The 20,671-nt window shown below is 51.2% G+C and overlaps 2 protein-coding genes across 3 annotated transcripts; both read right to left on the bottom strand.

Moving 5' to 3' along the window:
* Positions 1–4,639: 4,639 nt before the first annotated feature.
* Positions 4,640–12,459, bottom strand: GPN2 (GPN-loop GTPase 2). Of its 2 annotated transcripts, none has more exons than XM_084785294.1 (5): positions 11,776–12,459; positions 10,674–10,830; positions 9,223–9,383; positions 8,001–8,131; positions 4,640–6,332 (listed from the first exon to the last, which is right to left on the bottom strand). In XM_084785294.1, exons 1-5 carry the CDS (start codon positions 12,115–12,117, stop codon positions 6,242–6,244), a joined length of 882 nt encoding a protein of 293 aa, XP_084641420.1. In that variant the 5' UTR covers positions 12,118–12,459; the 3' UTR covers positions 4,640–6,241. The 2 variants fall into 2 exon arrangements, with proteins under 2 accessions (XP_084641420.1, XP_084641419.1); XM_084785293.1 differs by having other exon boundaries at positions 11,707–12,454.
* Positions 12,460–12,546: 87 nt separating this feature from the next.
* On the bottom strand, positions 12,547–20,296 carry GPATCH3 (G-patch domain containing 3). The gene is made up of 7 exons (XM_084785275.1): positions 19,472–20,296; positions 17,382–17,806; positions 16,529–16,703; positions 15,844–15,903; positions 14,051–14,172; positions 13,696–13,823; positions 12,547–12,964 (listed from the first exon to the last, which is right to left on the bottom strand). The coding sequence occupies exons 1-7, from the start codon at positions 19,905–19,907 to the stop codon at positions 12,748–12,750; spliced, it is 1,563 nt and encodes a 520-aa protein (XP_084641401.1). The 5' UTR covers positions 19,908–20,296; the 3' UTR covers positions 12,547–12,747.
* Positions 20,297–20,671: the final 375 nt, after the last annotated feature.

Below are 20,671 nucleotides of genomic sequence, written 5' to 3'. Positions count from 1 at the left end.
GGATGACACAGAATTAGCTATGTAGACCAGTCTGGCCTTGAACACTGAAATGCCGGCCTCTGCTTCCCAAATACTGAGATTAAAGGTGCATGTCAACAATTCCCCTCCTACTTTGTATTTATTTATATATTTTTGTTTTGTTTTTTGGTGTTTTGAGACAGGGTCTCTCTGTGTTAGCCTTGGCTGTCCTGGACTTGCTTTGTAGAACAGGCTGGCCTTGAACTCACAGTGATCCACCTGCCTCTACCTCCCGAGTGAGTGCTGGGATTAAAGACGCATGCCACCACGCCCGGCTGTATTTAATTTTTTTTGAAAATTACATTTATTGAGGCTGGAGAGGTGGCTCAGAGGTTAAGAGCACTGGCTGCTCTCCCAGAGGTCCTGAGTTCAATTCCCAGCAACCACATGGTGGCTCACAACCATCTATAATGTGATCTGATGCCCTCTTCTGGACTGCAGGAGTACCTGCAGGTATATACATAATAAAGAAATCTTTAAAAAAGAAAAAAGAAATTTACATTTAATGAGCCTGGCGTGGTGGCGCATGCCTTTAATCCCAGCACTCAGGGAGGCAGAGGCAGAGGCAGGCGGATCACTGAGTTCAAGGCCAGCCAGGTCTACAAAGCGAGTCCAGGACAGCCAAGGCTACACAGAGAAACCCTGTCCCGAAAAACAAAACAAAACAAAAAACAAAAACAGAAGGAAAAAGAGAAGAAAATTAGATGTATTAATTTGTGTGTAGGTATATATGGGCACCATGTAGGCATCAGAGGACAACTTGTCTGAATAGGCCAACCTGCAGGAATCAATTCTTTCCCTCCACCGTGTGGGGCATGGGAATCAAAACTCAGGTTAGACTTGGCAGCAAGACATCCTGAGCTCTGCCTCTAGCCCTTTCTTTTTTTTTTTTACATCCAACTGTTCTTGGTTGGTTGGTTGGTTGGTTTTTTAAATTTTTTTTTTTTTTTGAGACAGGGTTTCTCTGTGTAGCCTTGGCTGTCCTGGACTCGCTTTGTGGACCAGGCTGGCCTCAAACTCAGAGATCTGCCTGTGCCCACTGAGTGCAGGGATTAAAGGCGTGTGCCACCACTGCCCAGCTAATCTCAACTCCTCTGCCTCCCTAACACTAAGACCAGAGGCATGCCCCACCAAACCTGGCTTCAATTTTGTAAAAAAGTATTTCATTACCTGACATTTTCTTGACGTTTTATTCACGTGTATGTTTGCTTGCCTCTGTCTGTGTATGCCATCTGTGTGCCTCGTAGGCAGCCGGGTCACATCAGATCCCCCGGAGCTGAATTAGGATTCGAGATGCTGGACGGGGATGCTGGGAACCAAACTTTGATCCTCCGGAGGAGAGTAAGTGCCCTTAGCTGTTGCCCCATCTCTCCAATCTTATTTCATTATTTTTGAAACATTTGTTTTTGCTGGGCATGGTGGTACACGTCTTTAATCCCAGTACTAGAAGGCAGAGACAGATGGCTCTCTGAGAACAAGGCCAGCCTGGTCTACAAAGCGAGTCCAGGACAGCCAAGGCTACAGAGAAACTGTCTCAAAAAAAAAAAAAAACAACCAAACCAAACCCCATAAAAGTGAAACATTTAGGTGTATGAATGTTTGCCTGCATGTATGTAAACACACATCACATGCATGTAGTACCCATGGAGAGAAGAGGGAGTTGAATCCCTTGGAGATTTTTATTTATTTATATTATTTATTTGTTTATTTTTGGTTATTCAAGACAGGGTTTCTCTGTGTTAGCCGTGGCTGTCCTGGACTCGCTTTGTAGACCAGGCTGGCCTCGAACTCGCAGCGATCCACCTGCCTCTGCCTCCCAAGTGCTGGGATTAAAGGCGTGTGCCACCATGCCCCACTCCCTGGAGCTTTTTAAAAAAAAATTTATTTAAAGCTGGACGTGGTGGCACACACCTTTAGTCCCAGCACTCGGCAGGCAGAGGCAGGTGAATCACTGCAAGTTCGAGGCCAGCCTGGTCTACAGAGCGAGTCCAGGACAGCCAAGGCTACACAGAAAAACCTTGTCTTGAGAAACAAAACCAAACCACCAGTCAGCTTGGGCCTCCGGGGTTTCAGGCATCTCCTTGGCTGGAAGAGCAGGAATACAAAGAAAGACAAGACATAGCTCAGAACCCCCAGCAGGAGTCATGTCACCGGGAGCAGCCGCACCTTACTATGGGGTTCTAAGCAGGGCAGGAAACTGGAGTGGGCACCCCAGGTTGGGTGGATCAGGAGTGGTTAAGCAGGTGTTAGAAAAGAGAAGAGGTCTAAACTGGGGCTTTGGTGTTACGATGGGGCTGAAGGCCTTCCTTGTCCCTCTTGGGAAAAGATGGGAAATCCTTCTCCTTTTCACAGACACTGCTAGGATAAGCCTGGGTGAGCACTCCACTAATGCAGGCAGACAGGGCGGGGTGCAGGGCCTCTGCCACTAAGCTGGGAGCTTTTCAGAGACCTTCTCCCAACCCCACTCTACCTTCCGGCTACTTGGGGGGGGGGTGGTCTCTAATTCAGAGATAGAAGCACTATATCAGTGCTGCTCAGCAGGGGTGGCCAGGAAAGATGACGTTATTTGTGAGTTGCCAGGTGGCATTCCTGGACAGCACTGTGGTAGCACAACTGGAGAATCTGAGCAGTGCCAGCACAGCTTTGCTTTTGTTTGTCTTTGAGTTTTTGTGGGTTTTTTGTTTTTCCCGGGACAGGGTTTCTCTGTAGCCCTGGCTGTCCTGGACTGACTTTGTAGATCAGGCTGGCCTCGAACCAAGCACGGTGGCACAAACCTTTAATCCAAGGCAGAGGCAGGCAGAGGGAGTCCAGGACATCCAAGGCTACATGGAGAAGCCCTGTCTCCAAAAAAAAACCAAAACCAAAACCAAACAAAACCACCAAAATGTTATTTTGGGGGCAGAGATTACCAGCACTGTCTCGTCTCCCAGTAGTCCTCAGTTTAATTCCCAGCAACCACATGGTGGCTCACAACCATCTATAATGTGATGTGATGCCCTCTCCTGGCCTGCAGGTGTGCATGCAGGCAGAGCGCTGTATTGACTTAAAAGCAAAACAAAAACGTTATTCTGTGCATGTGTATGGGCACATGTGCTTAGGTCAGCTGACAACTCGCCTGAGTCAGTCACCATGCAAGAACCAACTTTCTCTTATCTGTTAGTCCTGGGGCTCGAACTCAGAGGCTTTACCCATGGAGCCTATCCCAACTTTTTTTTTTAACCTCTCCCTCCCCATTTTCTTCCTACTTTTTACATTTTATTTATATTTTATGTGCCTGAGAGTTTCGTTGCACATATGTCTGTGCACATGTGTGGGCCTGGTACCTGCGGCGGTCTCTCTCTCTCCCTCCCTCTCTCTGAGACAGGGTTTCTCTGTGTAGACCTGGCTATTCTTGGAACTCTCTCTACAAACCAGGCTGGCCTCGAACTCACAGACATCCATCTGCCTCTGCTTCGCTTTTGAGTGCTGGGGTTAAAAGTATAATGTACTACACCCAGCCATAATTTTCGTATTTTTGCTAGAAAGGTAAAACCTAACCTGAAGTTTGGTTATACATGGCAGCCACCAAGCCTGGCTGAGAACTACGTTTGCTGAAAAATGAAACGCTTGCCACCACAACCAAGGCCTCCCTTCCCACCTCCGCTCTGGCCGCAGAGAGTGCATGCTGAGGTGCACGGCTGAGCTATAAAGCTGTAATCGATGCCCTCAGCCCCTGCATGTGGTTTGTTCTGGGGAGTCAGGGCCTGTGATGGGCAAGCATCAAACCCCATGACTATGGTGCCATTCAAAACACAGAACCCTCCTTCCCACCCAGACACGGCGTTTGCCCAGAAGCCTGGGCGTCTGGGTTCCTGGGCTCCTGGCCCCGCAGGTGACTCACAGCAAAGCTCAAGCTGTGCCTCCTGGCCTCAGTTTCCCCTGGATTGCTCTGTTGGTACTCCCCACCTACTGTGCAGGGCATTAATAGGGGTGAGGTGCTTTGAACTCCTCAGATGAAAGAGGCTGGGGAAACAGCACCTGCTTATTACGCAGCCACAGCCTGGCGTGGGAGCTGAGGCTAGCCGCCCGTCTCCTGATTTCAGCTATGGCTGCCCACACTGGGAAGCGAAGATCAGCCACCAGGTTCACTGCCACTTCAGAACAGACTTTTCTAAACTGCAGAAACCCACCATGGATTCGACCGGTATTCGTAACCCATGTTTAGATTCCTCAACTTTCTTGACTACAGATCCCACGGGGTGATATATAGCATATGTACATACACTGAGGAGGGCCACTCCAGACTCAGTTGGCAAGGTGAGCTATGAGGGAGCCAGGCTAGTGACATTCCCTACCTCGTCTCTCTCCGGGTCGCTGTAAGAGCCATGTGAGGATTCTTTATGTGCAGGCTCTTTGTAAAATGCCAAACCCAGCATGCATTAGCTGTAATGGGTCTACAGATAAAGCCAAAAAAAAAAAAAAAAAAAAAAAAGCCTGCTGGCACAAGTGCCCTTTGGTCATCATCAGGCCCTTCCTGTTAGGATGTAAGGGCAAAACTAAGTCTATAGCACCACCTACTGGCTAAAACGCAAACTACCGTCCGCCTACATAAACAGCAGAGAAGAGTTTCCAGGCAACTTAATTTAAAACATTAAATACTTTTATTTATTTTTGTTTTTCGAGATAGGGTTTCTCTGTGTAGCCCTGACTGTCCTGATTTGCTTTGTTGGTTGGTGCCAGGTTGGTGTTGAACTCACAGCAATCCACCTGCCTCTGCCTCCCAAGGGCTGGGATCAAGGGCATGCTCCACCACCGCCCGGCAATACTTTCCTTTTTTGTTTTCTTCGAGACAGGTTCTGTGTAGCCTTGACTGTCCTAGACTCACTTTGTAGACCTCACAGCAATACTACATTTCTTTAAACAACTCACTTTGCACAAACCTCCTTTAGACACGGGGCTTGACTGAAATTAACTATATAGGCAAAGCTGACCGTCGACACCTGATCCTACTGTCCCAACATCTCAAGTGTTGGGATTAGAGGCATGTACCCACACAGATAATAAAAGTCCCCTTGTTTTTGAAGGAATCACTCCTTCCTCTCCTGGCATGTGACCCTGGCACACGCTAGTTACTACTAAATTATGTCTCCAGCCCAAGTGATGTTAGTCTTTCAAACTTTCACTAATATTTGCCAAAACAGAATAAAACCATAAAATACATAGGATAAAAATAAAGCAGTAAGGGCTGCAGAGATGGCTCAGTGGTTAAGAGCACTGCCTGCTCTTCCAAAGGTCCTGAGTTCAATTCCCAGCAACCACATGGTGGCTCACAACCATCTGTAATGAGATCTGGTGCCCTCTTCTGGCCTGCAGTTGTACATACAGGCAAAACATTGTATACATAATAAATAAATCTTTAAAAAAAAAAAAGCAGTAAATAAGGTCTGGCTAGGAGTTGCCTGTAGCTGTTTGACCTGAATACCCACTGTTAGAACTGAAGGAGGAGGTCACGCACAGCTCTGATTTGCTGGAGCAGCGGCCTCCTGAACCTGCCCTGAATGAAACAAGTGGGGCTGCGGAGGCAGCTCCGAAGGGGAAGGCACCTGGTGTCAAGTCCCATGACCTGAGCTCACCATGCAGAACTCAGGAGAGACCCTGGTCCCACAAGCTACCTGACCATACCTGCGCACACACCACACACACACGTATGCACAATTAAAAACAAAACAGGCTGGGCAGTGGTGATGAACACCTTTAATCCCAGCACCCAGGAGACAGAGGCAGGTGAATGAATCCCTGTGAGGCCAGCCTGGTCTACAATGAGAGTCCAGGACAGCCAGGGATACACAGAGAAACCCTGTCTCAAAAAACAAAAAACAAAACAAACAAACAATAATAAAAATAAACTAAAACAAAAACAAAACAAAAAAAGAAACAGTACTATTTGGAGGGACAGAAACATTTCTTTGTTCTCCAAACCCTCAGGTCCGGAAGAAAAGTTTGAGGTCACAGAAAGTAGAAAATAGTCTCATATCACACCCCATGGAAGCCCAAGTAGAGCCAGTCCTCAACTTCTGGGCACCATTTCCTGGGGGCAGGGCTCCGAACTTGAGGGTGCCACAGAGGGCACGGGTCTGCTTTGAAGTCCTTTGCAGGGCTGCCTCCTCCCAGCCTCAGCTCGGCTGGACACGGCTTTGGGCCTGTACCCTGCTAGGCTGTGCGCCCACCGCCGAACTGTGCGCCGCTACCCAGGCCCCGCGTGTTCCAGCTGCATGGCCTCCGGCTCTGCAGTCTGCTCCGAGGATGCTAAGTACTTCTCCTGGATGCCCAGAGTGCTGAGGGAAGGGGGTCAAGGCTTAGAGCACAAGCAGATGATGGGGGATTGGCCCGGCAGGATCTGACCTCTTCTGCCCTAGTTCCCACAGTTGGTGAGCCGCTGCCAAGCATCCCTGCCCCAGGCAGGGCTCCTGGTTCTCCCCACACTGACCATAGCAAAGTGGTCACTAGAGCCCAGGGAGCACTAGCCCTCCAGCATATGCTCTACACCAGACCAGGGTGTTCAAATCCTGCCTCTGCCACTTCCCTTTCCTCGTAAGGTCACACAGGAGCTGTGACCATAAAGTGAGTAGAGCACCTCCTGACACCGGTCACATAGCAGGTGACTACTGCACCCCCCCCTCCTCACCAAGGGAGTACCCTACTGTTCTTGGGCCACAGGGGACAGGACACAGATCACATGCACAACAGGAAGGACTGACTGGACACTGCTGCACATGACCTTATTCACTACTCTAGCCGCTCGCCCTTAAGGGCCTGACACAAATCACTAGTGCTGGTTGGCATCATCTGCCTCCATACCCCAGACCCTGGAACGCCATCTCCAGCCTCCTGGGCCAGTGCTCTGCCTCAGAGACCATCGACCTGAAGGACCAGGCCTTTCCCTCCTGCCTCTTCCCCAAGGAACACATGAACTGGCCAAAACCCAATATCAAAGTCCCAGCTGCCGTCTGCACAGCTCTGGCTGTCCAGCAGTGAGCTCAAACTCCGCTCAACTGCCCGCCCATCTTTCTAAAGGCAGACCTGTCCCTCTACCCCATGACCACTCTGCTGCTAGCTCTCCTAATCTACCTCTTCCATATTTTTCAACTCATACTTTCTTCTCTATTCCCTTTCTGTTTTTTGTTTATTTGTTTGGTTTTTTTTTTTTTTCTTTCTTTGGTTTTTCGAGACAGGGTCTCTCTGTGTTAGCCTTGGTTGTCCTGGACTCTCTTTGTAGACCAGGCTGGCCTCAAACTCACAGCGATCCACCTGCCTGTCTCCGGAGTGCTGGGATTAAAGGCATGCGCCACCATGCCTGGCTTCTCCTATATGTCTTGAGGTAGGCTCTTACTTTGTAGCCCAGGCTAGCCTCAGGCTCCTGATGCTCGTTCTCACTCAGAATCCCAGGCAATTGTTTACAGGCATGTTCCGGGAGTTGGCTGGAGAGATGGCTCAGAGGTTAAGAGCACTACACGCTCTTGCAAAGGTCCTGAGTTCAAGTCCCAGCAACCACATGGTGGCTCATAGCCATCTACAGTGAGAGCTGGCGCCCTCTTCTGGCCTGCAGGCACATATGCAGGCTATGCTTTTTTTTTTTTAAAGGAAAAAACAAACAGTTTAAGACTAGCTTGTACCACATAGGTGCTGTAGGTCAGCTAGAGGTAGAGAGACTCTGTCTCAAAACACCAAATAAATCAATCCTCATCCTTGAGACTGTCTACAGATCCCCCAACAGGAATCAAACCTGAGCTTCATGGCCATCGGCAAGGAGTCTACCCTGGGCTGCACCCCACCCTCTCTGCCCAGCCACGCCTCTTTTACTCTACCACTGCTTTCCCATTACACGTAGCACACCTAGCAAACCGAACCCCTCGCACTTCTCCCAAAGGCCCAGTGCCATTTCATTTCTAGGCTTCCGTGCCTGTGGTCTTCCATTGGTCCCTTCCTGCGTCCCCTAAGGATACGAGGAGAAATGAAAGTCGGCTCCCACCGCAGCAGACATCATGGCTTCCAGGCTTCGCTGTTCCTGAACCCCAAAACAGTAGCCATTGGCTTTGTCCACGGCCTGTAAGACCCGCTGGATGCTGTCCTTGTCCTGAGCAGAGCAGAGAAACGGCTTGGTGAGCTGTGGAGCTGAGGCTGTGCCCTTCACCAACTCCTCCCACGCCGCTGCCACCGCAGCATGTGCAGCTTCCTTGGCCTAGAACAGCCACCCCCACCCCACCCACCCCACACTGCCCACCCCAGGCCTGGCTCCTCAGTGCAGTCACTGCCCAGGGCTTCCTCCTAGGGCAGCACCCCTACCACCCTAGAGAACTATCTGGTCCCTACTGGGGCAAGCAGCCTTCAAGGTCAGGAGTCAGTGAAGGTCAAGGCACCTCCAGGGTCTGGACAGTACTACTGTCAGGGAGGCAACCCACAAATACCTGCTATGTGGGCTGTAATGGTCTCCCCATCCATGTATCTCAATGAAATATACAGATCAAAAATAACATGTGTTCAGCCCTCAGCACAGTGCTGGCAGGGAAAGACTTAGGAGGGGGTGGTGGGCATGCACAGTCTCTTCACGCTGAAGTTAACAAGTGTGGTATTACAGCATCAGTTCTCAGCCTTCCTAAGGCTGCAGCCCTTTAATCTAGCGCCTCACGTTGTGGTGACCCCCAACCATTCAATTGTCTCGTTGCTCCTTCATAACTGTAATGTTGCTACTGCTGTGAGCTGAACTGTAATGCTTATACTATGCAGGATATGTTATGTGGCCCCCGAGGGGTCACAGCCCACAAGTTGAGAACCACTGTGTCTCCGGACAAAGAAAGGAACCTAAAACCACCATGTCTCTTGGGTTATTTGTTTCAAAAAGAGGCGCGGTGTGGAGGTTGAGGGCAGCATGGTTGCTCAGCTAAATGGACCCAAAACCATTGTCCCCTTGGTCCTGGTCAACTTCTTGCTGCTGACTTTCTGGATTCACTCATGTTCATCCACACTTAAGAGGGAACCAGCACAGAGGCCTCCGTGACTCAGGAGCAACAGGACCAAAGTCTGGTCTATGCTTTTACTGGGATCATGGCTACTGCTGCTCCTGGTCCTGAAAGCAAGCCAAGGACCGGCCCAGGGCGCCAAGTCTTCACATGCCCTTTGCATGTCAGACCTGCAGCCACTGAGAAGAGATCCCTCACCGTCCAGTACCTGGATGTTCAGGGGGATGAAGGAGACCAGGCTGTAGTCTTCGATGAGCTGTACTAGTTTCTCGTTGAGCTGACGGTAGTGACGGAAGAAAGGATCAGACGCCAGGTGGTCAAGCAGGTAGGAGAGGTCCAGGACTTCTGTGTAGTAGTCCAGGTTGAAGGCTGAGGAGAGAAACCAGAGTTAGAAGCTGCTGACACTTAGGCTTAAGACGTCAGAACTGGCCAGCCGTGGTAGCACACATCTTTAATCCCAGCACTTGGGAGGCAGAGGCAGGTGGATCTCTGTGAGTTCGAGGCCAGCCTGGTCTACAAAGCGAGTCCTGGACAGCCAAGGCTACACAGAGAAAACCTGTGTCAAAAACCAAACCAAACCAAACAAATAAACAAATCATAACCGAGGGGCTGGAGAGATGGCTCAGAGGTTAAGAGCACTGATGGCTCTTCCAAAGGTTCTGAGTTCAATTCCTGGCAACCACATGGTGGCTCACAACCATCCATAATGTGATCTGGTGTCTTCTTCTAGCATCTAGGCATACATGTGGGCAGAACATGGTATACATAATAAAGAAATAAATCTTAAAAAAAAAAGAGAGAGAGAGGGGCTGGAGAGATGGCTCAGAGGTTAAGAGCACTGACTGCTCTTCCAGAGGTCCTGAGTTCAATTCCCAGGAACCACATGGTGGCTCACAACCATCTATAATGTGATCTGGTGCCCTCTTCTGGCGCGCAGGTGAACATGGAGACAGAGCACTGTATACATAATAAATAAAAAAATAAAAAATAAATAAAAAAAGAGAGAGAGGGAGAAAACAAACAAAAGCAATGCTAGGTATGGAGGTGCACACTTGTGATCCCAGCACTAGGGAGGCAGAGGCAGGTTGATCTCAGCGAGTTTGAGGCCAGCCTGGTCTACAAAGCAAGTCCAAAAAAAAAAAACCAACAACAACAACAAAAAAAGTTAAAAACAAAAACACCCAAAAACAAACAAACCTATAACCAAGGTTGAGGGTTTAGCTCAGTGGCAGAGGCCCCTAGGCTCAGTCCTCAGCTCTGAGGAGAGAGGGACCCATAATCAATGTATGTTTTGTTTTATTTCTTCCTGAGACAGGGTTTCTCTGTGTAGTCTTGGCTGTCCTGGAACTCACTCTGTATACCAGGCTGGCTTTGAACTCACAGATCTTGCCCAGCCAGGTGAGGACTGTGCTGGCTACAGCAGACTTCCAGCTATATGTCACCACCCAAATGTCAAGGTGCCATGGCCTCAGAGCAGTGATCCGTTATCCACTTCCCTTAGCCAGCCACTGTCTTATCACCTTGTTTAAATTCCTTCATAGCCCCCATCCACATCTACTGGAGCATCTGGCACAGTGGCCCACACAATAAATGGTCAGTTTTCAGGAAGCCACGGTGAGGCGGCTTCCTCCAGCGCCGCGAGCAGGGCCGGTCTCTTACCCAGCTTCCCATAGTGCTCAATGAGGTCCATCTTGGAGAGGACGTTGACGTGGGGCAGCTCCACATGCAGCATGGTGGCCAGGGAGGTGCACAGGACGGAGATGAACTTGGCTGGGTCAGTACAGTAGTGAGAGTCCACAAGGTGGACAGCAGTCAGCTGTGAGTGGAAGGCACAGGATCAGAGGCAAGGCTGACCTGGGTGGGAGGGAACTTCCGGCCCCGTCCCCCTTGTCGGACTGTAGCTTAGTGAGCCAGCCGGGCCTTTCCTAGTACTGTTCTGCTTCTTTTTCTTTGTACATGTGTGTGCTCGAGACCGGGTTTTATGGCCACAACTCCCGATCTTTCTGCCTCCACAAGCCAAGCGCTGGGATTACAAGCATGTTCCCCTCCCAGAAGATACGGGACACTTTTTTCTTACATGGTACCTTTTGTTCTCTCTATTATTCTGAGGACGAAATCCAGGGCCGGTGGCCTCTGCTTGTTAGACAAGATCTCTACCATGGCTGGGTATGGGGGCGCACACCTCATTCCAGCGTTTAGGAGGCAGAGGCAGACAGAGCTCTGTGAGGTCAAGGGCCAACCTGGTCTACAAAGAGTTCCAGGACAGCTAGTGCTACACACAGAGAAACCTTATCTCAGGGGAAAAATCTCTACCATTGAGCTAAATAAGTCTCCAACCCTTCTCAGAAGGTCTCTTGCCACGAGCCCCGCAGTGGGCTACAGGTTCAAAGTATACTGCATCTACCTCTCCGCTTTCACTACACTTTCGCACACCAAACAATCGCTGAACTGTGTTTTTAATTGCCAATTGAGAACAAACATTCTTTTACAAATGACAAAACTGAGTGGAGTGAACGGACTTTCAGACACAGCAAGTGGGTGGCAAAGCTAAAATTGAAACTCAGAGGCTTTAGATTGGCTCCTAACTCAACTCAGCCCCATCTCGCAGTGTAATCTGGGGGTGTGGCATCTACCCGCCTTCCGGTCTCAGAGATTCCATCTGCACAATATGCTTGCCCAACCCTAGACGAACCCTGAGGTCCCACTGTGCCATCTGGGAGAAGATGTTGCGCAGGGCGGCGTGGTGGGTGCAGAGCTCCACCTGGCCGGGGCAGTCGAAGAGAAAGTAGTGGCCTCGGAGGGGCTCCAGCTTGGCGCGCAGCCAGTCCAGGTTGGCCTCCAGGTACTCCATACAGTAGAGCAGGCCGCCGTTGGGCCCCAGGCGCAGCGCGTCCATCACGTCGCTCAGCCCCACCAGCTCGCCCACGTCCACGGCACACTCATAAGGCAGCCCTTCGTTGGCGGGGTCCAGGTTCACGACCGCCACGCGCCGACCCAGTGCCCGCAGGAACTCACTCATGCCCAGGCAGTACGTGGTTTTCCCCGAGCCTGGGGGCCCGATCACCGCCTGCCCGAAGGCAGTGACGGGGACGGGCCCCGCCATGAGTGGAGCAAGCCAGCCCACAGGCACTTTCCGAACTAAAACTAGGAGACCCACGCAGAAAAACAAGCCAGCTACCCGCTACGGAAGCGGAAAGCTCCGACTTCCGGACTTCGCCGGAACTTGTCTGCAGAGGAAGTCCCGCCCACACGACGGCGGCGTAGGCTGTGGTCACGCAGGCGCATTTCTCCCTCCTCCTTATCAGGCTAGTGTTTTCCCAGGCTTCTGTAAGGCTGACTTCTAGGCCTGGTCCAGTCGTAAATTCAGCGCAGACCCGTCCCTGGCCAGAGGGTAGAGGTGGTGAGGGCGGCTCGACCCTCTCTGGATCAGTTCTTCTTTGGTCCCTTTTCCTGTCTCATGGTATCCCCTGAGCCCCCAAATCCACTTGATTGTGCTACAGGCTGTTCTGGAGAAAGCCAACAAGGCCTAGGGTTCCCAGAACAAGGAAAGGCCTTTATGCACAAACGCCCCAGGGGAAGGAGGGGCTTTTTGTGGCCTCACATCTGAGGTAGAGAGGTGGCGGGCCTGCCCAGTGCTGTGTACTTTAGCCTGGCTGCTTCAGAAGTCTACACGGCAAGACCCGGGAAGAGAGCTGGGTTCCTGCAGCTGGGTCATCCTGACCAGGGCGTGGCCTCACTCAGGCTCCGGGGGGCTGTCTGAGGCCCAGCTGGAACTCCTCACGAAAGTTTTCTCTGTCCGAAACTTCATGCTGGTGGGTGGCTGGCGCCGGAGCAGGGACTCCCTCTGGTCTTGGGGCAGGGGCGCGTCGTAGACTGTGGAAATGAGCCCCAGGCCAGATCCACGGGGTCTCTTCTGTTGCCCAAATGGCTGAAGTTTCTCTCCATGGTACCTGGATGAAACAGGGCTTGTGGTGACGTGGTGAAGAGGCTGGCAGGAGACAGGAAAAAATGCTCCACGCCTGGCTAGTCTGTATGCCAGAACTGCCTCGTGGTGATGGGACGGTCTGTCCCAGGAACCTTGGAATTTTAAGGGTTTTTTTGTTTGGTTGTTTTTTTTTTTTTTCTTTTTGAGACAGGGTTTCTCTGTATGGCCCTGGCTGTCCTGGACTTGCTTTGTAGACCAGGGTGGCCTTGAACTCAGAGAGCTCCAACTGCCTCTGCCTCCCTGAGTGCTGGGATGAAAGGCGTGAGCCATCATGCCCAGCTGAACCTTACAATCTTCATCCCCACAACAGACCACCTTATCAAGCCTCAATTCAGACTTAAGAAAATTACTTTCCTGTGGGGAGGGGAAATCCATGATCTTTTTTTTTTTTTTTTTTTTGGTTTTTCGAGACAGGGTCTCTCTGTGCAGCCTTGCCTGTCATGGACTTGCTTTGTATACCAGGCTGGCCTTGAACTCAAAGCGGATCTGCCTGCCTCTGCTTCCCATGTGCACAATCCATGATCCTTTTAAGCTGTAGGATTTAGTTTAAAATGAACATAACACCTATTTCTTGTACTTCTGCTATGAAGTTGTTCATCTAGGGCACCTATCCCCCATCCCCCAAGCAATGGGACGAGGGAAACCAAATGACCCAAGCTGGACTGTGACCCTAGGGAGTCCCTCAGCTGCACTTACCCCAGTCCACGCTTGCATCTAGGGTGCTGGCCATCACCATCCAGGGCCTCAGGCACCCCGGAGCACCTACTACCCAGGCCTTGGCCTTCAGCCCAGCCCTGGCGCTCCATCACCTTCCGGCCAATGCCCTGCAGAGGGAAGCAGTGAGACTCGAGGTGCTGCATGCCCCTTTATTTGGGAGACAGAGGGAGGAGGATGTGAGTTCAAGGTTGGCCTGGGCTACATGTGGAGACCTTGCCTTAAAGAAAGTAAGGGATGGAGGGAAAAGAAAAAGGAAGGAGAGGGAGGCACATTCCCTGGAACAGGAGGAGAAATAAAGGAAAGGGGCTGAGTGGGCCAGCCAGTGCTCACTCACCTTGGTGTGGCGCTCAAAGGTGCCCACTTGGCATCCTATCACAGAGCCATCTTCCTGGCCATCACGGAGCCTCCTCTCCAGGCGCATTCGGACAGAGTCACGGGCATCCTTGTCGCCACCATCTGAGGGAACACAATCCATTTTGTAAAAGGGTCCCTCTCACCAGGAGGATGAGGTTTCTGGGGTCCCCTCACAGGTCTTACTGATTCATTTGCATGTTCTGTAGTCTCTCTTACGAGACTGGGAACTCAACAAGAACAGGAAGCACAGGTCTCATCTCACAGATGAGGGACAGTGCAGAAAAGTCACAGAACTGATAGCGATGAAATCAGAACCCAGGTTACTGCAAACTGCAGAGACGGTTCAGCAGTTGAGAGTATGTACTGAGCCTCTGCAGGACCCGGGCTCATTTCTCAGCATGCACATGGCAGCTAACATCTGTCTGTAACTCCAGTTCCAGGGGCTCTGGTGCTCTCTTTGGGCTCCAAGTATACCAGGCACATGCTATACTTACATGCAAGCAAAGCAAACAGGATAAAAATAATAAATCTCAGCTGAGCTTGGTGGCACACGCCTCTAATCCCATCACTTCCAAGGGAAAGGCATGTGATTTCTGAGTTCAAGGCCTGGTCTACATAGTGACTTCCAGGACAGCCAGGGATAGCCACATAGTGAGACCATGACTCAAAAAACAAACAAAACCAAAAACCATAAAAGAATTTTATCTAAAAAAAGGGCAAGAAATCAGGCCACACACCTTTTTTTTCTTTTTGTTTTTCAAGACAGGGTTTCTCTGTGTAGCCCTGGCTGTCCTGGACTCACTTTGTAGACCAGGCTGGCCCTGAACTCACATCCATATGACTTTGCCTCTCTGAATGCTGGGATTAAAGACACGTGCCACCATGCCCTGCTACATGGCACCTATCTTTAATCCCAGCATATTTTTTTTTTTTTGGTTTTTCGAGACAGGGTTTCTCTGTGTAGCCTTGGCCATCCTGGACTCACTTTGTAGACCAGGCTGGCCTCGAACTCACAGGGATCCGCCTGCCTCTGCCTCCCAAGTGCTGGGATTAAAGGCGTGCGCCAATTCCCAGCATTTTAAAGGCAGAGGAAGGAGGATTTCTGAGTTTGAGGCCAGCCTTGCCTAGTGGTCCTATCTCTGTGACATGCCTGTGGCATTCTGGGTGGACAGGCTCCAAACAGTTGGAAGCCTGGCTTTTGGTCAACTCATAATTCTGAAGTACCACCTGAAATTTTGTTTACTTTTAACTTTATTTTGTCTTTTGAGACAAGGTCTGTGTAGCCCTTGGTTGTCCTCAACTCACTCTGTAGACCAGGCTGGCCTTGAATTCCCAGCGATCTGCCTGACTCTGCCTTTTAAAAAAGATTCATTTATTTATTATGTATACAATGTTCTTCCTGCATGTATATCTGCCCACCAGAGGAGGGCATCTGATTACTTTATAGATGGTTGTGAGCTACCATGTAGTTGCTGGGAATTGAACTCAGGACCTTTGAAGAACAGCCTCAGAGCCATGATTACAGCTCGCGATAACTTTTTAGAGAGATTATTAGGTATACGCGAGGATGTGAGCAAGTCTATTCAGTACTGTGTAAACGAGCAGCTGCATATTTGGTGTCCAGGGGGTTCTAAGCCCACTCTTCCTGAGCATGCTGAGAATGAGAGACCCTGGGTGGCCCCTGGTCCTGACTTAACCTGTGACAAGCATGTGTGGCTAAGGCTGGGGACTAGGGCACGCGCTCCTCCAGGACTGCCACCCCCTGCTCCGTACCTTTGTCGTAGTAGACACTCATGTCCACGTCCCAGTCATCAGCTGTCTGTTCATCAAAATCTACAGGGGAAAAGACCCAGAAAGCGGGTTAAGGACGCCAAGTTCTTTGGTGCCAGGACTATGGAATCAGAGCCAGGGCCTTGCACAGCTAAAATTGTTCTTCCACCAAACTCTATGCCCCACCCCAACGACTCCCACATGTGCTTAGAGCTAAATCTAGAGTTAGTCAACCCTTTCCGTTTCGATTCCACCAACTCCTCATTCCAAAATAGGATGGCCAGTCTGCATTTACATAGGATGGAAGCCATTTCTTAGCCTTCTTAGACTGTCAGGAAAATCTGCTGTGTAGAGCAGAGGCCCCAACTTAATGTCTGGATCCTAAACATCCCCACAGAGCACATGGGTGAAAGGCTTAGTGCCAGGTACAGCAGGAAGTAAGGGGAACTTTAAAAGAAGGAGCTTCATTGGTACCCCCAAAAGAGACTGTGGGAACTTGGTCTCTTCTTTGCACCCCAGCCATGAGGTGAACTGTCGTCCTGCACCAAGCACTCAATAGCCTGCAGCCTCACCACAGGCCAACACCTTGAGTCGTCTAGCTGAGCCAGCCCTTTTCTCTTTAGGAGTTGATCCACGCCCGGTATTTGTCACGGTAACCACAAGCCAGCCAAGCGATCCCTGGCCTTACCTCCTTCTTCCTCCTGCCAGAACTGAGCGTCGGTGTAGAACACCAGGCCAGAGCCCCCCTTCTCCCACTGGAGCTCAATCTCCTCCTCAAAGAGCCGCTCGCTAGTCCGCTCCTGCCTGGTCACGTCCTCGTGCAGCGCTTCGTGACGCTCCCACTCCTCACCCCGGTCATCGTCCTGTGAGAACGAGAGGAGAGGTGAGCTGCACCTGACTGCCTGACCCGCAGGCCTAAGGAAGGAGTTTCAGGGCCCAGAAGGGGACATGGCTGCTAGACCTCCGCACTGTGCCTTCAGGTGTCTCCAGAAACACCATACTTAGACCTTAAACCTGGACCGACGCCCGGCGCCATCCCTCTGCGGCTCATTCGACTCACTCTAAGGTCTGTGCTTTGACCAGGAAGGTTCTCCCCACACACTTTCTCAACTTGGCTAAATTGTCATGCGGAGCCCTGCGGCCTGCACAAAGCCCACTCAGCACACAGCCCTCTCGCCAGCAGTTAATAGGTACATGCCACTGAAGCCCTTCTCCACTATGTTAGAAGAAAGAAGGGACAAGGACAAGGACTGGCTCCTGCTGGGCAGCCCCTTCCTATACCTGGAAATCAGCCCAGTGGCCCTGTGAGGCAAGTGCTGCTATTCCCGTTTTATATAGGCGGGAAGAGCCTAGGTTCAGAGGTAAGGGGATTTGTCTCCACCTCTCTGAGGGCTGGGATGACAGGTGTGTACCACCTGCCAGGTTTCTGCAATCTGGGATTCAAATGCAGGGCTCTGTGCTCCCTGGGTAATCGGTCTGTCCACCAAATGAGCTCTCCCCAGAGCCCGAGCCTGGCCTCTGCAGGGTGCGGCAGCACTCACATCTTCTGAGTGACACTCTTCTTCTTCCTCTTGAGGCCCCTCATCCTCAGGCTCATCCAAGGGGCTGGCTGCTGGATCTTCCGAGCAGGTTCCCTCGGGGATTTCCTCCCCGTCCGCTGTGTACACATGTTCTTCCTGCTCCACAGTCTCAGAGTCCTCGTACTGGAAAGGCACGTTGCCGTAGCGCCGGGAGGAGCCCGTCTTGGGGAACTGGAGCTGCAGCTGGGTGATGATTCGAGGGGGTAGCCGGCAGGCCCGGATCAACTCCAAGAAGACGCGCAGGGGGGTGCCCACGTTGCCATTGGGCATCAGCGCTGGGGGGTTCAGCTCCGGGAGCTGCCTCAGGTCAGCCAGGGTAAAAGCTTCATTCTCAGCCCTCCGACTCTGCAGCTCCTTCCGGGTCTTAAAGGGAAAAGACCCCAGATCTTAGGGAGGAAGGGAGAATGGATGGATTGTAAAACCCTAGAGGATTTTTAGAAATAATCAAGCCAGAAGCAAATCCCAGTTTAAAGCTTTTTCCTACTAGACTTGTGGTATATATCTCTGAGACCAGCACTGGAAACTGGGGCAGATGATCTTGAGTTAAGAGGCCAGTTACGTGGCTCACAACCATCTATAATGAGATCTGGTGCCCTCTCTGGCATGCAGGCCTAACACTGTATATATGATAAATAAATAAATCTTAAAAAAAAAGAAAGAAGCGCCGGGCGTGGTGGCGCATGCCTTTAATCCCAGCACTCGGGAGGCAGAGGCAGGCGGATCGCTGTGAGTTCGAGGCCAGCCTGGTCTACAAAGTGAGTCCAGGATGGCCAAGGCTACATAGAGAAACCCTGTCTCGAAAAACAAAAAAAAAAAAAAAAACCAAAAAAAAAAAAAAGAAAGAAAGAAAGAAAGAAAGCTAACAAGGTGATCTTACCTTGAAGCTGGATGACTTGAGTTTGACCCCCAGAATCCACATGGCAGAATTGATAACTGGACCCCCACAAATTGCCCTCTGACCTCCACACTAGTGTCACTGTATCTTCTACTCCCACAAAATAAATGTAAAATAAACAATTGTCTTTGTGTATAGGCCCGGGCGTACGTATGTGCATCACGTGCGCAAAGGAGCCTGTGGAGGTCAGATCTCCTGAGACTGGAGTTCCAGGCAGTTATGGGCTATCCCATGGGTGCTGGAAACTCAAAAGTCCTCTCCAAGGGTAGTAACGTGTGTGCTTAACTGTGAGCCATCTCTTATCTCCCTGGCCTTGAACTCAGAGATTTGATTGCCTCTTCTAGGATTAAAGGGGTATGGCACCACTGTTGTAGCCAAGGATAAAATGTTTCAAAATAATTTATTTAAACTTCTCCATCAGAGCTGGGAGTGGTGGTGCAAGCCTTTAGTCCCATCCCAGTACTCCGAGGGCAGAGGCAGGTGGATCGCTGTGATTTCAAGGCCAGCCTAAGCTACACAGAGAAACCCTGTCTCAAAAAATAAAATAAACTTCTCCATCTGGCATTTTATAACTATTTGACTTCCTTTTGCCAATGGACACACTTGTGCCCCGCCCCCTCCTGCTGCCCCCTGTGGTCTGGTCTAAGTCCTGCAGGGAGCCCAACTGTGATTGCCTCCAACCCTAGAGTTACTTCTTTCCTCTGCAGGGCCAGCCTTCCAGTCGCTTGTGGGAGGTTAGAAGAAACCAATTTTCCTTTCTTTGTTCCGAGACAGGATTTCTCTGTCTAGCCTTGGCTGGCATCAGACTCAGAGATCTGCCTACCTCTACCTCCTGAGGGCTGGGATTAAAGCCCGGCTCCAAATTTCCTTTTCAAGAAATCTTGTCAGTGCAAAATCAACCCCTCAGAGAAATGGTCCTAAGAAGGCATAACTTTGGGACTCATCTGTACTGGCCTCTGTTTTGCTTTTTCGCCTTTTAAGTTCTTGAGTGAAACAAACTGGCGAGTTGGGCTGAAAACCTGTAGCTTTGTCCAGAACTGACTTAGGCTCCTAAACGGTGGTAACCAGAGGTCTGACCTATCTTCGCAACCCAGGAACTGTTCCTCCTTTTCAAGGGCCGTAAATCCGATTCCAATCCATTCTCTCTCCCGCTTACCTGAAGCCTCAGTGGGCAGCCTTAGCCTGCGGATGTGACAACGGCCCGGGAGCCAGGTCCCCTGAGAGTCCAGCCACCGGCGGCCCGAGTACATGCGGAGCAGCCGCTGAGCTTGCGCCACTCCCCTCACCGAGACGATGCAGCAGCAGGTGCGGGTGTGGACCGGAGCCGAGTCCCGGGCGGGGACAGCGCGGGCATCGGTGGCTGTAGCCTGGGCGAGCCCCGGATCCTCCGCAGCAGGCTGGGGGGCAGCTTTCGCCTGCGGAGGGCCCCTCTCGGGCCGATGCCGGTAGTGGAAACAGAGAAAGCCTCCGCCGCGCTGTTCCCGGAACTGGCTGAAGTAGCTCCGTAGCTGGGCCGAGCGTAACACAGGTGGGATCCCACTCACCACCAGGTAAACCGCCGACTCTTTGTCCACCTCCCTGGGAGTCGCCATCTTGGATTGTCACATGATCAGTTTGGAGTCAACTCTCGCGAGAACACCGCGTCTTGGACTTTGCCGTCCGTGGTCGTTTCACAAGCTGTGTTTCTGTTGCTCTTGGGCCGAAACCGTTTGTCCAGATCCACAGATGATGGGAGACTCGTCGGATGCTTTGGGCTGTAGCTCAGTGATAGCTGACCCAGCCTGGGAGAGGCTCAAGGCGCAAAGGAGGAACCAGTGAGGAGCACTTGGAGGCTGAGCTAGGAGCTGGCGGGAGTCTAATGCAAGATTGAACTGTATAGGATCAAGGCAGGCAGTGCTACATCACGAGACTGGATCTAAGTAAAACAAAAGTTGAAGAAGGCCGGGCGTGGTGGCTCACGCCTTAAATCCCACCATTTGGGAGGCAGAGGCAGACAGATTTAGGCAAATTCAAGACCAGCTTGGTCTGCACAGTGAGTTTTGAGAGCCTTTATTACTCTACTCGGGTGTGGTGGCGCACGCCTTTAATCCCAGGTCTCGGGAGGCAGAGACAGGTGGATCGCTGTGAGTTCGAGGCCAGCCTGGTCTACAAAGCGAGTCCAGGACAGCCAAGGCTAACACAGAGAGACCCTGTCTCGAAAAAACAAAACTACTCTTACAGAGTGCTTGGGTTGGATTCTCAGCACGCACATACAAGACAGCTCACCCATCTGTAACTCCAGTTTCAGGGCATTGGACACCCTCTTCTGACCTCTAGAGGCACCAGGCTCACAGGTGGTGCACATGCATGCAGGCCA

This window comes from Acomys minous, assembly GCF_964271855.1.
Source record: "Acomys minous genome assembly, chromosome: 6".
In the NCBI taxonomy this organism is placed as follows: domain Eukaryota; kingdom Metazoa; phylum Chordata; class Mammalia; order Rodentia; family Muridae; genus Acomys; species Acomys minous.
This window is presented reverse-complemented; position numbering and strand designations above follow the sequence as displayed.

Excerpts from the sequence above, each read along its gene's own strand:
- GPATCH3 (XM_084785275.1), bottom strand. The coding sequence starts at position 19,907 with ATGGCGACTCCCAGGGAGGTGGACAAAGAGTCGGCGGTTTACCTGGTG. Across the intron at positions 15,904-16,528 it reads CTGGCAGGAGGAAGAAGGAG|ATTTTGATGAACAGACAGCT; the intron begins GTAAGGCCAGGG and ends TTTCCCCTGTAG. Across the intron at positions 13,824-14,050 it reads CCTTTGAGCGCCACACCAAG|GGCATTGGCCGGAAGGTGAT; the intron begins GTGAGTGAGCAC and ends TTCCCTCTGCAG.
- GPN2 (XM_084785293.1), bottom strand. The coding sequence starts at position 12,117 with ATGGCGGGGCCCGTCCCCGTCACTGCCTTCGGGCAGGCGGTGATCGGG. Across the intron at positions 10,831-11,706 it reads TGGCACAGTGGGACCTCAGG|CTGACTGCTGTCCACCTTGT; the intron begins GTTCGTCTAGGG and ends TTCCACTCACAG. Across the intron at positions 8,132-9,222 it reads TCATCCCCCTGAACATCCAG|GACAAGGACAGCATCCAGCG; the intron begins GTACTGGACGGT and ends TGCTCTGCTCAG.